General features: G+C 44.7%; 1 protein-coding gene across 3 annotated transcripts in view; it reads right to left on the bottom strand.

Moving 5' to 3' along the window:
- Positions 1-8529: 8529 nt before the first annotated feature.
- ZNF627 (zinc finger protein 627) overlaps positions 8530-14348 on the bottom strand; it is a 26785-nt gene continuing 20966 nt past the window's right edge. For 2 of the 3 annotated variants that reach the window (XM_011954772.1, XM_011954771.1), the window contains 3 exons: positions 13005-13131; positions 12771-12831; positions 8530-10974 (listed from right to left, as the gene is read on the bottom strand). In XM_011954772.1, the coding sequence (XP_011810162.1) occupies positions 9780-10974; positions 12771-12831; positions 13005-13038 (1290 nt within the window). In that variant the 5' untranslated portion in view covers positions 13039-13131 and the 3' untranslated portion in view covers positions 8530-9779. The remainder of the gene's footprint in view (positions 10975-12770; positions 12832-13004; positions 13132-14348) is intronic. The other variant, XM_011954773.1, reaches the window with a different exon arrangement.

A 14348-nucleotide genomic window follows, 5' to 3' on the forward strand; every position in this document is an offset into this window, starting at 1 on the left:
AAATTAGCCGGGCTTGGTGGCAGGCGCCTGTAGTCTGAGCTACTAGGGACGCTGAGGCAGGAGAATGGCGTGAACCCGGGAGGCGGAGCTTGCAGTGAGTGGAGATCGCGCCACTGCACTCCAGCGTGGGTGACAGAGCCACACCCCATCTAAAAGAGGCTGGGCGCCGTGGCTCATGCCTGTAATGCCAGTACTTTGGGAAGCTGAGGCGAGTGGATCAGGAGGTCAAGAGATGGAGATCATCCTGGCCAAAGCGGTGAAACTAAAAATACAAAATTAGCTGGGCGTGGTGGCGCCTGCCTGTAATCCCAGCTACTTGAGAGGCTGAGGCAGGAGAATCGTTTGAACCCAGGAAGCAGAGGTTGCAGTGAGCTGAGATCACACCACTGCACTCCAGCCTGGGCAACAAGAGTGAAACTCCGTCTCAAAAAAAAAAAAAAATTGAAGCATTTCTCATAACCAGAATACCATAGTCATACTTAATAATTTCCTAATATGAGCTGACAGCATAACACTGGAATCTCATAAATTATATAAACAATTTAAAAAATATTTTGTAGAGACACAGTCTGACTATATTGCTCAGGCTGGTCTTGCAGTGTTGGCCTTAAGGGATTCTGCTGCGTTGGCCTTCCACTGCATATGGAAACGCAAAGTGGAAATGTATGCCATTTATCCATTTAACATAGAAGACAACATAACCTTAAAAATGTGTGTGACATTCCCTACCTGCAGCTCTGTCTGCACCCGGAATAAAGAATGAGTCCTAGATTGCCAAAGTCACTTTTAACTCTAAATTGTTGAAACTCACAAACTGCAGCATTGGGTTTTTTTTGTTTTTGTTTTTGTTTCTTGAGACAATTTCACTCTTGTTGCCGAGGCTGGAGTGCAATGGCGTGATCACAGCTCAATGCAACCTCCACCTCCCGGGATCAAGCAATTCTCCTGCCTCAGCCTCCTGAGTAGTGGGGATTACAGGCATGCGCCACCAGCCTGGCTAATTTTGTATTTTTAGTAGAGGCGGGGTTTCTCCATGATGGTCAGTGCGGGGAGCCGAAGGTCAGTGGGACATGACCAACTCGGCATTCCACTGGAGGCCATATGATCAAACAGCAAACTGTTTATCATGAATGCAGGATGTGGGCAAACTCACACTGCCCTGCCACCAAAAGATTTGCTGAGGGACATCACTCCCTGGCTCCTGGCTCCTTGAAGTTATCTGCTTGAGAGATCTAGCACCTGTTGTCCAAACGAAGTAGTCTTGCAAGCCTGCTATGAACTAAATTGCCAACTGACAATTACCCGACAATCACCCCCGCTTTTCTCGCTATCTCTTTTGCCTAATACATATGGAGGGCTGTGTAAAGCTCGGGGCCCTTGTCGACTAGAGGCAAGGTGCCCCTCCCCCCACCCCAACCCCTTCTTGCAAATATACTCTTTTGTCTCTTGTCTTTTATTCCCGCGTTCGCCCCCTTTGTTCAGTCCCCCTAGGTCCATGCGGGTTACATAGTGGCACCCCGAACAGCGACAGGATTGGGAGCTCTATAAGTGGCTCTCGAACAGGCGACAGTCGGGACACGGGACTATGAGGACGTGAACAAAGAAGGTCTGCTGGAGCAGAGGAACTGAAATTGACAAGACACACGGGGACCCCGGGAGGAGTCTGCCGGTCAGTGCCCTGAAGAGGTACTGGGAGCAGTGCTTTAAAGAAGTACTGGGAACGGGAAGTTTTCTGAATCAGGGTAACAAGGGGAAGAATTTGTCTACTGAAGAAAAACATTATGTGCACTTGTTTAAAGTTTTGTTGAGACCGTCTGGAGCTCAGGTGAATTCTCAGGCACTGACTAACCTCCTGCAGAAACCACAAATGGTTATTACAGGCAGGCACTCTTGATGTGGAAAATTAGGACACAGCAGGAGAAGGGTTGAAACAGGCTCATCAAAAAGGTTTCAAAGTTGATTCTTCAGTTTTCTCCACTTGGAGTTTAGTTCATACTGTACTTCTGCCATTATCTCCTTATTATTCTGCGGGACAGCAGGCTGGGTCTAAATATCTCAAAGAATCTGTTGTCCCACCCACAGCTCCAATGGAAAATAAAAACCAGGTGAGGGGGGATAAAAATTGGCCTATATCGCCTCCTCCAATTGCAGAAACATCTGTACCACCTCCTTCGGTGGCAGAAATAGAGACCCCAATACAAAGAATTTTACTCTGTGCTGCCCATAGCTTGCAGTGAGCGGAGATTGCGCCAAGGACGCCCTTAGGACCTTGTGCTTTTCCTATTTCCGTAAGGACCGATTCAAATAATCCACAGCAGTTTATTCATGAACACACCCCACTAGAATTTAAGTTGTTGAAGGAATTAAAAACTAGTGTGGTCAGTAACGGAGTACAAAGCCCATGGTTCCCGGAAGAAGGAACGCTAGACTTAGAACTCTGGGAACAAGTGGGGAGAAATCTTAAACAACATCAGTGCAAAGTCATCAGGTCCCAGTAAAATCCTTAATGTTATGAGCTTTAATTAGGGCAGCCCTGGCTCAGTTACACACAGAAGAGACCAAAAAAAGAAAGGGGGAGAAAATGTCACCTGCCTTATCACCTTCTCTTCCCTCAGCCCCAATGGGCCAAAATAACAAAGAGGAAACAGAAGTTTTACCTAAGCCTCCTCTTCCAATAGATAGGAAAAAAGGACAGAGAATAGCTACAGCTATCAGTCCCTGTCTTAAGCAGGCAGCATTAGGAGAGCTCTTAACCCACTCAGTAATGCAAAATCGGCAAGGCAAGCCGATTATAAAAAGATAAGAAAAAACGCATTAGAAGCCGAAACAGCGCAACCAAGCAGGCGGTGGGCGGAAGAAGAGGCTCAGCGGCAGAAAAGCTCCAGGCGACCAAGCCGGACAAGGTCCGCCCAGGCAGGCAGCATCGCCCCCGGCAAAGGAGGGAGGGAGCCGCGCAGACAGTGCAAAGCCTACCCAAGTACAATGCGGCTGCCGCCCTCTGGCTCATGTGGGCAGCCTGTAGCAAAATTTCCTGTGTTAGGTACGTCCCAGACTATGATTCTCTGCTAAGATTTAAGTAAGAATTTGAAAAACCTCTTTTCTAATAATGGCCACTGCTACCTCTCTCCGACCCCTGACGGTAGTTTTCCAAATTCAATTTAAGTAAAACAGTAACCTCTGAAGGGAAAGAGATTCGAGGGCGCAGGAGTTAGTTAATGAGTAATTAAAAGCTAGTCATGTAAAACCACACATTACCCTTTAAAGGAGAACTTTAAACCTAATTAAATGATATTTGTTAAGTTAGAAGGTAAAAATGTTATGTACTTCTCAGAAAGTGAAGAAAAGTTGTAAGTGTAGTGAAAACATGCATGAATGACTGTCTTAACCCACTGATTACAGATAATCTGTGATGTGTACTTGCTAAGAGCCCTAAATTGAGTTCCCCAGCCAGTGAGTCACCGTTTTCAAGATTGCCAGATTAAAGTCCATAAACTTGGTCAGCCCGAAAACTCAATTACAAGATTTAAGCTGTTCCACCTGTGGTTTTAAGCACATGGTTAAAGTATATCATTTAAGTCTCTGCTTCTAGCGATGCATTCAGATTTTCTTTTTAAACGTATTATTTGGCTGGGCGCGGTGGCTCAAGCCTGTAATCCCAGCACTTTGGGAGGCCGAGACGGGCAGATCACGAGGTGAGGAGATGGAGACCATCCTGGCTAACACAGTGAAACCCCATCTCTACTAAAAATACAAAAAACTAGCCTTGGGCGAGGTGGCGGGCGCCTGTAGTCCCAGCTACTTCGGAGGCTGAGGCAGGAGAATGGCGTAAACCCGGGAGGCCGAGCTTGCAGTGAGCTGAGATTCGGCCACCGCACTCCAGCCTGGGAGACAGAGCGAGACTCCGTCTCAAAAAAAAAAAAAACAAAAAAAGTATTATTTATTTCAGCTAGCAATCTTAATGATTAATGCAGTCAAATGCTAAGTTATGACCCTGATATCATCAGGATTCCTTTAAGTAAAAGGCTATTTGAAGCGGTATTGCACTCCCCCATACCTAATGCTTTAACACTGTTTACTGATGGGTCTAGTAAACATGGAAAAGCAGCAGGCTAGTAGAGACCACATAATTCAATCACTCAATGTGAGTTTACTAGCACTCAAAGAGCTAAGGTTACTCTGTTTGTTTATTTATTTATTTATTTAAGACAGAGTCTCGCTCTGTCGCCCAGGCTGGAGTGCAGTGGTGTGAACTGGGATCACTGCAAGCTCCATCTCCTGGGTTTACACCATTCTCCTGCCTCAGCCACCGGAACAGCTGGCACTACAGGCACCCACCACCATACCTGACTAATTTTTTGTATTTTTAATAGAGATGGGGTTTCACCATGTTAGCCAGGATGGTCTTGATCTCCTGACCTCGTGATCCGCCCTCCTCGGCCTCCCAAAGTGCTGGGATTACAGGCATGAGCCACCACGCCCAGCCTATCAGGTTACTCTGTTTATTTATTAAAGAACTTTTACAACCTTCAGCTCGCTCTGGACTTTGCAGCCTTCTGTTGTTGCAAATATAGCCATCAATTTATGGGGTCGAGACTTACAGCATGGGATAGGAGACTTACAAATGAAAACTTTGATAACCCAGGATTTAAAATGTTGAAGAACATGGGATATCAGAGTGAAAAAGGTTTAGGGAAATTTCTACAATGAAATCCTAACCCAATATCAGTAACTGGAAAAACAGATAGAAAAGCGTTAGGACTTCTGACAGGGGTCATTGATATTTGATATTTCTCCTTCGCCCACTGCCTTACCATTAGAATGGCTCAGTGACCAACCTGTGTGGGTGGATCAATGGCCCCTAACACAAAAGAAGCTAGATCAACTTCATCTGTTGGTAAAAGAGCAGGACATGTAGAAAAGTCAGCCCCTGGAATTCTCCAGTATTTGTTATTCCAAAAAGGTCCTAAAACAATAATGACCTCTGGGGTTTCAGCTCCACACTCAGAGCTAACTGCAGTCATTCAGGTTTTACAGCTCTCAGCTTCAGATCCTGTCAACATTGTCTGTGATTCAGCTTATGTTGTAAATGTAGCCAGTCGCATAGAAACTGCTACAGCTGAAAGTACACTAGACCCAGAACGGCTTAATTTATTTCACTTATTCTCATATGCTGCATGCTACATGCCAAACAGGTGACACAGCTGGTCATGTACGGTGACATTGTCTGTCATCATTTGCTCATATGGGAATACCTAAACAATTAAAAACAATGGACCTGCTTATACTAGTCATGCTTTTCAAAATTTCTTACAGCTTTGGGCTATAACCCATAAAACAGAAATTCCTTATAATCCTAGAGAACAAGGCATTATAGAGCAGGCACATCAAATATTACAACGCATGTTGAAAAAAACAAAAAGGGAGTATAGGAGGCCAACTACCATCTCAATCAAAACTACATTTAGTCTTATTTACTTTAAATTTTCTGATTCCTGGTACGGAAGGTAAGACTCCAGCAGAAAGACATTGGCAAGTGTTAGAGGAAAAGAGGAAAGTTCTTCCAAAAGTGTTATGGAAATCCCCAGAAGAAGGATAATGGAGAAGTCCAGTGGATTTATTGACGTGGGGAAGAGGGTATGCTTGTGTTTCTACAGGAGATGGACAAACCGTGTGGGTGCCCTCAAGGTGCGTGTGACCATGGAACAGGAGACTGGAGGAACCCACGGTGGCCAATCATGGGCCTGGTCCCTTCAGTACGAGCCATGAGCCAGCTGGGTCTGAGTGCAAACACAGAGAGAAGGCCTAACAGAATCATGACACAGTTCTAATGCTGTTTTCTGTAGAATCGGATGGACCGCCAATTGGATGAGAGCTGCCCAGCCTGACCTTACATTCTTTCAATTAATACATAAACAAAAAGGGGGATATGCAGGGAGCCGAAGGCCCGCAGGACATGACCAACTCAGCATTCCGCTGGAGTATACATGATCAAATAGCAAACTGTTTATCATGAATGCAGGATGTGGGCAAGCTCACACTGCCCTGCCACCAAAAGGTTTGCTGGGGGACATCACTCCCTGGCACCCGGCTCCTTGAAGTTATCTACTTGAGAAATCTAGCACCTATTGTCCAAAGGATGCAGTCTGCAAGCCTGCTGTGAACCCCAACTGACAATTACCTGCTTTTCTCACTATCTCTTTTGCCTAATAAATACGGAGGGCTGTGTAAAGCTTGGGCCCTTGTCCACTAGAGGGAAGGTACCCCCTGACTCCTTCTTCCAAATATACTCTTTTGTGTTTTGTCTTTTATTCCTGCGTTCACCCCACTTTGTTCAGTCCAGTAGGTCCAAGGCAGGTCAGGCTGGTCTTGAACCCCTGACCTCAGGTGATCTGCCTGCCTCAGCCTCTCAAAGTGCTGGGATTAGAGACATGAGCCACTGTGCCCGGCCAGCATTGCTTTTCTAATCAGATGAAGGACAGTGTATGCTGTCAACAGAGCATCAGGACTCAAACAGAAAGCTCCATCACTGCCTTCCAAAAGTGGTAGCCTTCTGGTTTATGAGCACTCTTTGAGCCTGTGCTACGATGTCCTCTCTGGCGTGTTTGTGAAGCATCAAGATACTCCCACAGTCAAGGCCAACAATCAGGCTCAGCTGTGTCCTATTCATCTCTCTCAACCTGTGCTTCCGATGTCCTCTACCTTCGCTGGCCATCCCAACACAACACCTGCATCCTGGGCAAAATCACATTTGGAGTCACGTCGACGGTGGGGTTTCTACTCTGTGGCCCACGCTATCACTGTGGGTGTTGCCTTCAAGGGAGAAGGAGAAAGTTGGATTCAGTAGCACCTAACTCTGTATTGCCCTCTCTAATCCAAATGACTGTAGAATCTGACAGGCAGTGACTCTACCCTTCACTCGTGAATACATTATCTGGAGCTGAATATGTCATCTCCACATACAGTCATGGTTTGGTCACTGATTGCTACTCCATCCTGTGATACCCGGGCTTTTGACTCTGAGAAGTTTCAACAAGGATTTTCTCAACAAGTGCTTGTTGGACACCTTCAATGAAGTGATTGGATTGTTCCATGGAAGTGTACAGACAAAAAGCTGACTTTTGCATGTTGCTTTTTAATCTATTGTGCCGGCATAAGAGGCCTATTGATAAATTAGAAGCAAAGGCATATATGCCAGGAACAGTGGCTCACACCTGTAATCCATTCCAGCACTTTAGGAGGCTGAGGCGGGCAGATCACCTGAAGTCAGGAGTTTGAGATCAGCCTGGCTAACATGGTGAAACCCTGTCTGTACTAAAAATACGAAAAAAATTAGCCAGGTGTGGCAGTGGGCACCTGTAATCCCAGCTACTAGGGAGGCTGAGGCAGGAGAATCACTTGAACCCAGGAGGTGGAGGTTGCAGTCAGCTGAGATTGCATCACTTCACTCCAGCCTGGGTGATAAGAGTGAAACTCCGTCTAAAAAAACAAAAACAAAACAAAAAAAGCATATTATCCGAGGAAAAAAGGCTTGGTTGGAATATTGATGCTGACTTTGCTCCTTCCTAGGCTTGCATTCACATAATTTGCATAAATATGTTATTCTCATTAGACTCATACAGGAGCTTTTTAAAAGTATTGTACAGCTTGCTAAGAAGTAAATTTACATATTTTAACTGAGATACATAATGGAAAACAGTGTCCAGTACATCACAGGAACTACTTCAGTGTTCACAGAATAAGTAAGGCAAAACAGGTCCACAAGTCCAGGAGCCACCCTCCCCTCACTGCAAGGCCCAGTCTTGCACTGTTGGAGACAAACACGTCAGACACCAGCAATGTGAGACCATGCTCCTTGGTGGCTATGATGAACCAAGACAAAAAAAGGGCATTCTGTGACCATGTCTTTAAAACTGGTGAAAGAGAGCATGTTCCAAATCGTAAACATGACAAAAATTCCCCTCTTCTCACTAATATGACTGAGTGGTATTTCTAATGAATTATGTTTACCTCCACTCCATTCCTTTTCCTTCTGGATGAGAATAATTATGATGACCAAGTTTAGAATTAAGTTTACCTCATCAATGCATCAAATACAGAGAATCATCTTGCTTCCTTGAATAGAAATCAATCAACCTGGCCAGGTGCGGTGGCTCATGCCTATAATCCCAGCACTTTGGGAGGCCGAGGCAGGTGGATCACGAGGTCAGGAGTTCGAGACCAGCCTGATCAACATGGTGAAACCCCGTCACTACTAAAAATACAAAAATTAGCTGGGCGTGGTGGTGTGCACCTGAAATCCCAGCTACTCAGGAAGCTGAGGCAGGAGAATTGCTTGAACCTGGGAGGTGGAGGTTGCAGTGAGTTGAGATCGTGCCACTGCACTCCAGCCTGGGCGACAGAGCAAGACTCCTTATCAAAAAAAAAAAAAAAAAAAAAAGAAAGAAAGAAATCAGTCAACCTAAAACAAGCACAAAACCTGTAAGAAATTCTTCTGAGCAGCCTCTTACTGATACATCACACAACCCTTTATGGTTTGTGGTCATAATTATTATTACAATTTATTACACCCTCTTTGACAACAGGTATGGTCTCTGTGGTCTTTAGCAAGAGAGCACACAAAACAGCATGACTTAACTTTTGGAATTATGAGTAGATGAGAAATTACTATGAAGATAAAAGTTGAAACTATATAAGCATGAAAAGTAAAATTTACATGAGGAGGAAAAAATTCCTTAAGTTGTATGCACATGGTTAACACTGACTTCACAGTGTCTTAACAAATAATTTGCCAAAATTATAAACTTGATGTAATCCAAGACTGAAGACAGCTAATAAACTGTTTCTAGGAAACATGTACAGAAGTCTTGTTTGAATAAAAAATACATATTAGTCACATATAATCAAACAACTGAAAATGAACTGAGGCATTACATTGAGCTATGAATAATAGGAAACACTTGAAATTTCCTGATAGAGGAAGGTGCTTATTCTCACATCAAAGTCCTGGGTGAGGCCAGTCACTGCACACTACAGCAAAAGAACAAGCTCCCCTCTGGTTGGTTTTGACAGCAGCATGGTAGCTGTCAGGCTCAATCAAGAATACAGTCACTACTGGTAAGAACAAAGGTGCTTACCACACAAATTAGACCTTCTGCTAATTCAGTCTACAGACCAGGGGAGTCAGAGCATCAGAGAATATTCCCAACCAGGACAGTCTGAATTAGTTGCCTAGTTCACACATGATAATGTCTGAAGGAAAACTAAAGTGTGGATGGATATTCAACATGGGGCTTCTGGAGACCTGTGTGGAAACCTATCACCTCTGAGAAAATTAAAGTCAAGTCGTTTTGAGGATACTCTTGATTGGCAACCCAAAGCAGCAGGAAAATGGGATGGAAGCAGGTGTCCATACAGCCTGTATTCACATTGCTGTCTCCTTGTATGGTGCTTCCAAACCATGACTAAAGCCTTCTTAACTTCCTTCCAAACCTCATGTAAGATAGGTTACTGGTGAATTGTATCATGGAATCACAAATGGAATGGAGTCTGGGAAATCTAGTTCCTAACCTACCAACACTGACATGACACAACCCAGAGATCCAACTCCAACTCTAGGTTTTACTGTCCTATCACAAGTCTCTCATAATTTAAAGCCAATTCTCTTACAGGGTCTTTCTCCACTGTGAATCCTTTCATGTAGTTGAAAGAAACAGAATGGACTGAAGGCTTTCCCGAATTTCTTACTTTCATGGGGTTTCTCTATGTGACTCCTTTCATGCTCATGAAAGAACTGGGACAAATGAAGGATTAGGGTTGGCGTTCTCATAGGGTTTCTCTCCAGTATGAATTCTTTCATGTACTCGAAAGTAAGTGGATCGACTGAAGGCTTTCCCACATTGTTTACATTCATAGGGTTTCTCTCCAGTGTGAGTCCTTTCATGGATTCGGAAGTAACTGGAACGACTGAAGGCTTTCCCACATTTTGTACATTTATAGGGTTTCTCTCCAGTGTGAATCCTTTCATGTTTTCGAAACGAACTGGAACAACTGAAGGCTTTCCCACATTGCTTACAGTCATAGGGTTTCTCTCCAGTGTGGGTCCTTTCATGGATTCGAAATGAACTGGGGAAATCAAAGGCTTTCCCACACACCTTACATTTATAAGGTCCGTTGCCAGTGTGCTTTATCATGTGTCTTCGAACACTCGCGAGACAAGTCAAAGCCTTCCCACATTCCTTACATTCAAAAAGTTTCTCTCCAGTGTGAGTCCTTTCGTGACTTCGAACAGAACTGGCGCACCTAAAGGCTTTACCACACTGTTTACATTCGTAGGGTTTCTCTCCTGTGTGAGTTCGTTCATGGATTCGAATGTACTTGGAACAACTGAAAGCTTTCCCACATTGCTTGCATTCATAGGGTTTATCTCCAGTGTGAGTCCTTTCGTGGATTCTAATGTAACTGGAACAACTGAAGGCTTTCCCACATTGCTTGCATTCATAAGGTTTCTCTCCAGTGTGACTTCTTTCATGTATACGAAATAAACTGGGATAATCAAAGGCTTTCCCACACACCTTACATTTGTAAGGTACACCTCCCCTATGCGTTAACATGTGTCTTCGAATGCTTACAAGAGAAATAAACGTTTCTCCACATTCTTTACAATCATAGGGCTTTCCTCCAGGATGAGTCCTTTCACGTACTGGAAAAGAGCGATGATAACTCAAGGCTCGTCCACACTGGTTACGTGTATATGACTTCTTTCCATATTCCTGATATTCATTTGGTCCACGTCCAGTGTGATCTCTGATGTGCCTATTAAGGGATGAAGGACCCATGCCAACTTCTCCACACACACTGCGTTCACATGGTTTTACTCCAGGAGTTTTCTTGTTCAGAATACCATCTGGAATCTGGCTGAAGGTTTCTTCACCTTGACTACCTTCTTTACTTTCACAGAGTCTCTCTGGAATATGACTTGTGGGAAAAATGAGAAGCACATTATTAACGTTTTGTTTATAAATGATTTTATATTCATTAATAGGTATTAGACTTATATTCACTTTTTTAAAACACAGAGACAGAATCTCACTATGTTGACCAGGTGTGAATCCTGAACTCCAAGGTTCAAGGGATCCTCTCACCTCTGCATCCTGAAGTGCTGGGATTACAGGTGTGAGCCACCGTACCCGGCCTTGGACTCACATTTTTAACATTATCAGGGAAAGTGTACATTTTATGCCTGTCTCAATTGTTTGAACATGAATGGACTAAATGGTCTGCAATAGGTCACAACCATACCTATTATCAAAAAATGATATTCATGGCCAGGCGCAGTGGCTCACGCCTGTAATCTCAGCACTTTGGGAGACCAAGAAATGCAGATCACCTGAGGTCGGGAGTTCCAGACCAGCCTGACCAACATGGAGAAACCCTGTCTCTACCAAAAATACAAAAAAAAAATTAGCCGGGCATGGTGGAGCATGCCTGTAATCCCAGCTACTCAGGATGCTAAGGCAAGAGAACTCCTTGAACCCAGGAGGCAGAGGTGCAGTGAGCCGAGATCATACCGTTGTACTCCAGCCTGGGTAACAAGAGCAAAACTCTGTCTCAAAAAAAAAGAAAAGAAAATGATATTCGTGGCCAGGTGTGGTGGCTCACATCTGTAATCCCAGCACTTTGGGAGGCTGAGGCAGGTGGATCACCTGAGGTCAGGAGTTCGAGAACAGCCTGGCCAACATGGTGAAACCCCATCTCTACTAAAAATACAAAAAATTAGCCAGGCGTGGTGGTGGGTGCCTGTAGTCCCAGCTACTCGGGAGGCTCAGGCAGGAGAACTGCTTGAACCCGGGAGGCGGAGGTTGCAGTGAGCCAAGATGGCGCCCTTGCACTCCAGCCTGGGCAATGAGTTGTGAAATTCCCTCTCAAAAAAAAAAAAGATATTCATATTCATATGAGGTTTCTTAATACTGTCTACAAGTGAACTATTTTGCAAACACCGAACATCTGTGTTACACTTAACTATGTTTTTGGAAAAGATTTTCTTTTCTTTTTTGAGATGGAGTCTCCCTCTGTCACCCAGGCTGGAGTGCAGTGGCGCGATCTTGGCTCACTGCAAGCTCTGCCTCCCAGGTTCAAACCATTCTCCTGCCTCAGCCTCCCAAGTAGCTGGGACTACAGGCGCCCGCCACCATGCCCGGCTAACTTTTTTTTTGTATTTTTAGTAGAGATGGGGTTTTACCGTGTTAGGCAGGATGGTCTCAATCTCCTGACCTTGTGATCCGCCCACCTCAGCCTCCCAAAGTGCTGGGATTACAGGCATGAGCCACCATGCCTGGCTTAGAGAAGATTTTCTAAAAACAAATCAGTTTGAAACTGGGCTTATTATATGTTGTTTGCTTGTTTTTAAAAATGCCTGCCGGGCACGGTGGCTCACATCTGTAATCCCAGCACTTTGGGAGGCTGAGGCAGGCAGATCACAAGGTCAAGAGATCAAGACCATCCTGGCCAACATGGTGAAACCCCGTGTCTACTAAAAATACAAAAAATTAGCTGGGTGTGGTGGCGTGTGCTTGTAGTCCTAGCTACTCAAGAGGCTGAGGCAAGAGAATCGCTTGAACCTCAGAGGCGGAGGTTGCAATGAGCCGAGATTGCACCACTGCACTCCAGCCTGGCAACACAGTGAGACTTCATCTCAAAAAAAAAAAAAAAAAAATCCTAACAATATGAAATGCTCTCAAGGAACAGAGCTTTCTTTTGTGAGTGCAAATTACCTTATATTTCTCCTGGGAATTTTGAATGGGTCTTCAATGTTCTGGTCTTCCCATTGTTTTCCTGAAATGTAGACCCAGAAAAGTCGTTATGAATTAGTACAAAATTATGAAAAACATATTAGATTCTATATTCACAATTCCCTGCACCCATGCCTGGTTTATTCCCCAAAGAGTTAAGGAGCTAGAAACACTTGTTCTCTAGTTTACTAAGTGAAGGAATATTGTCACACTTACCTATAGAAGCCAGGTTCCTGAAGGTTTCCCGCATCACATCCCTGTAGAGATTCTTCTGGGAAGGATCCAGCAAAGCCCATTCTTCCAGGGTGAAGTTCACAGCCACATCCTCAAAGGCCACTGAGTCCTGAAACATCCCACATGTGTGGAGGAGGAAGGTTGAGACTGACAGCACTGGGGGCATAGACTTTATTCCCAAGAAGTTCTCAGGATGCTGTGCTCTCTAAACATTTATTTCAAGATTCCACAGTCATCAAACTTACCCTCTGTCTAGACTCACTTCCTTCCACAAAGCAATTCTGCTGCTAGAACTGAACTGGCAACAGCAGAACAGGAACATGCCTGTCTGGTGGGAGAAGTATGTACTGCCTGGGCCACCCCTAATGTCTCTCTGTAAGGTGGGTCTGTAGCACCTGTTGTAACAAACATGTAGTAACTAGTGTGCAGAAAAAAGTGAACATTAGCCACCCTGAGACTGTGTATCTTTAGAAACGCTTGTGCACAGTTTGAGCTTTGACAGTATCTGGGTACTAGATTTTAGACAGGATCCCGCCAACCTAACTGATAAGAGTCATAACTTACTAGAACAGACTCCCATAGCAAAATCTCTGTGGGAAGCAGTACGGGGTAGGAAAACCTAACTGATGAATTACTGAAGGCTAAGTGTGGATAAATTTAAGAAGTAAAAATCTGGCTGGGCACGGTGGCTCACGCCTGTAATCCCAGCACTTAGGAAGGCTGAGGCAGGTGGATCACCTGAGGTCAGGAGTTTGAGACTAGCCTGGCCAACATAATGAAACCCTGTCTCTACTAAAAACACACACACACAAAAAAATTAGTCAGGCGTGGTGGTGGGTGCCTGTAATCCCAGCTACTCGGGAGGCTGAGGCAGGAGAATTGCTTGAACCCGCAAGGCAGAGGTTGTAGTGAGCTGAGATCGCACCAGTGCACTCCAGCCCGGGCAACAGTGTGAGATTCCATCTCGGAAAAAAAAAAACAAAAAAAAAGTAAGTAAAGATCTGGCCAGGTGTGGTGGCTCATGCCTGTAATCCCAACACCTTGGGAGATGGAGGCAGGAAGATCATTTGAGCTCAGGAGTTCAAGACTGGCCTGGACAACATAGCGAGATCTCTTGTCTACTAAATATTTTTTTACATTAGTCGTTTTAAAAAAAAGAGGTAAGGTCGGGAGTGGTGGCTCGCGCCTGTAATCCCAGCACTTTGGGAGGCCAAGACCAGAGGATGGATTGAGGCCAAGTGGTCAAAACCAGGCTGGGAAACCAAGTGAGACCCTATGTCAGGAAAGGAAAAGGGAAAGGAAAGGAGAATAGAGGAGAGGGGAGAG

The sequence above is a fragment of the Colobus angolensis genome, unplaced genomic scaffold (genome assembly GCF_000951035.1).
Source record: "Colobus angolensis palliatus isolate OR3802 unplaced genomic scaffold, Cang.pa_1.0 Scaffold39, whole genome shotgun sequence".
NCBI lineage: Eukaryota > Metazoa > Chordata > Mammalia > Primates > Cercopithecidae > Colobus > Colobus angolensis.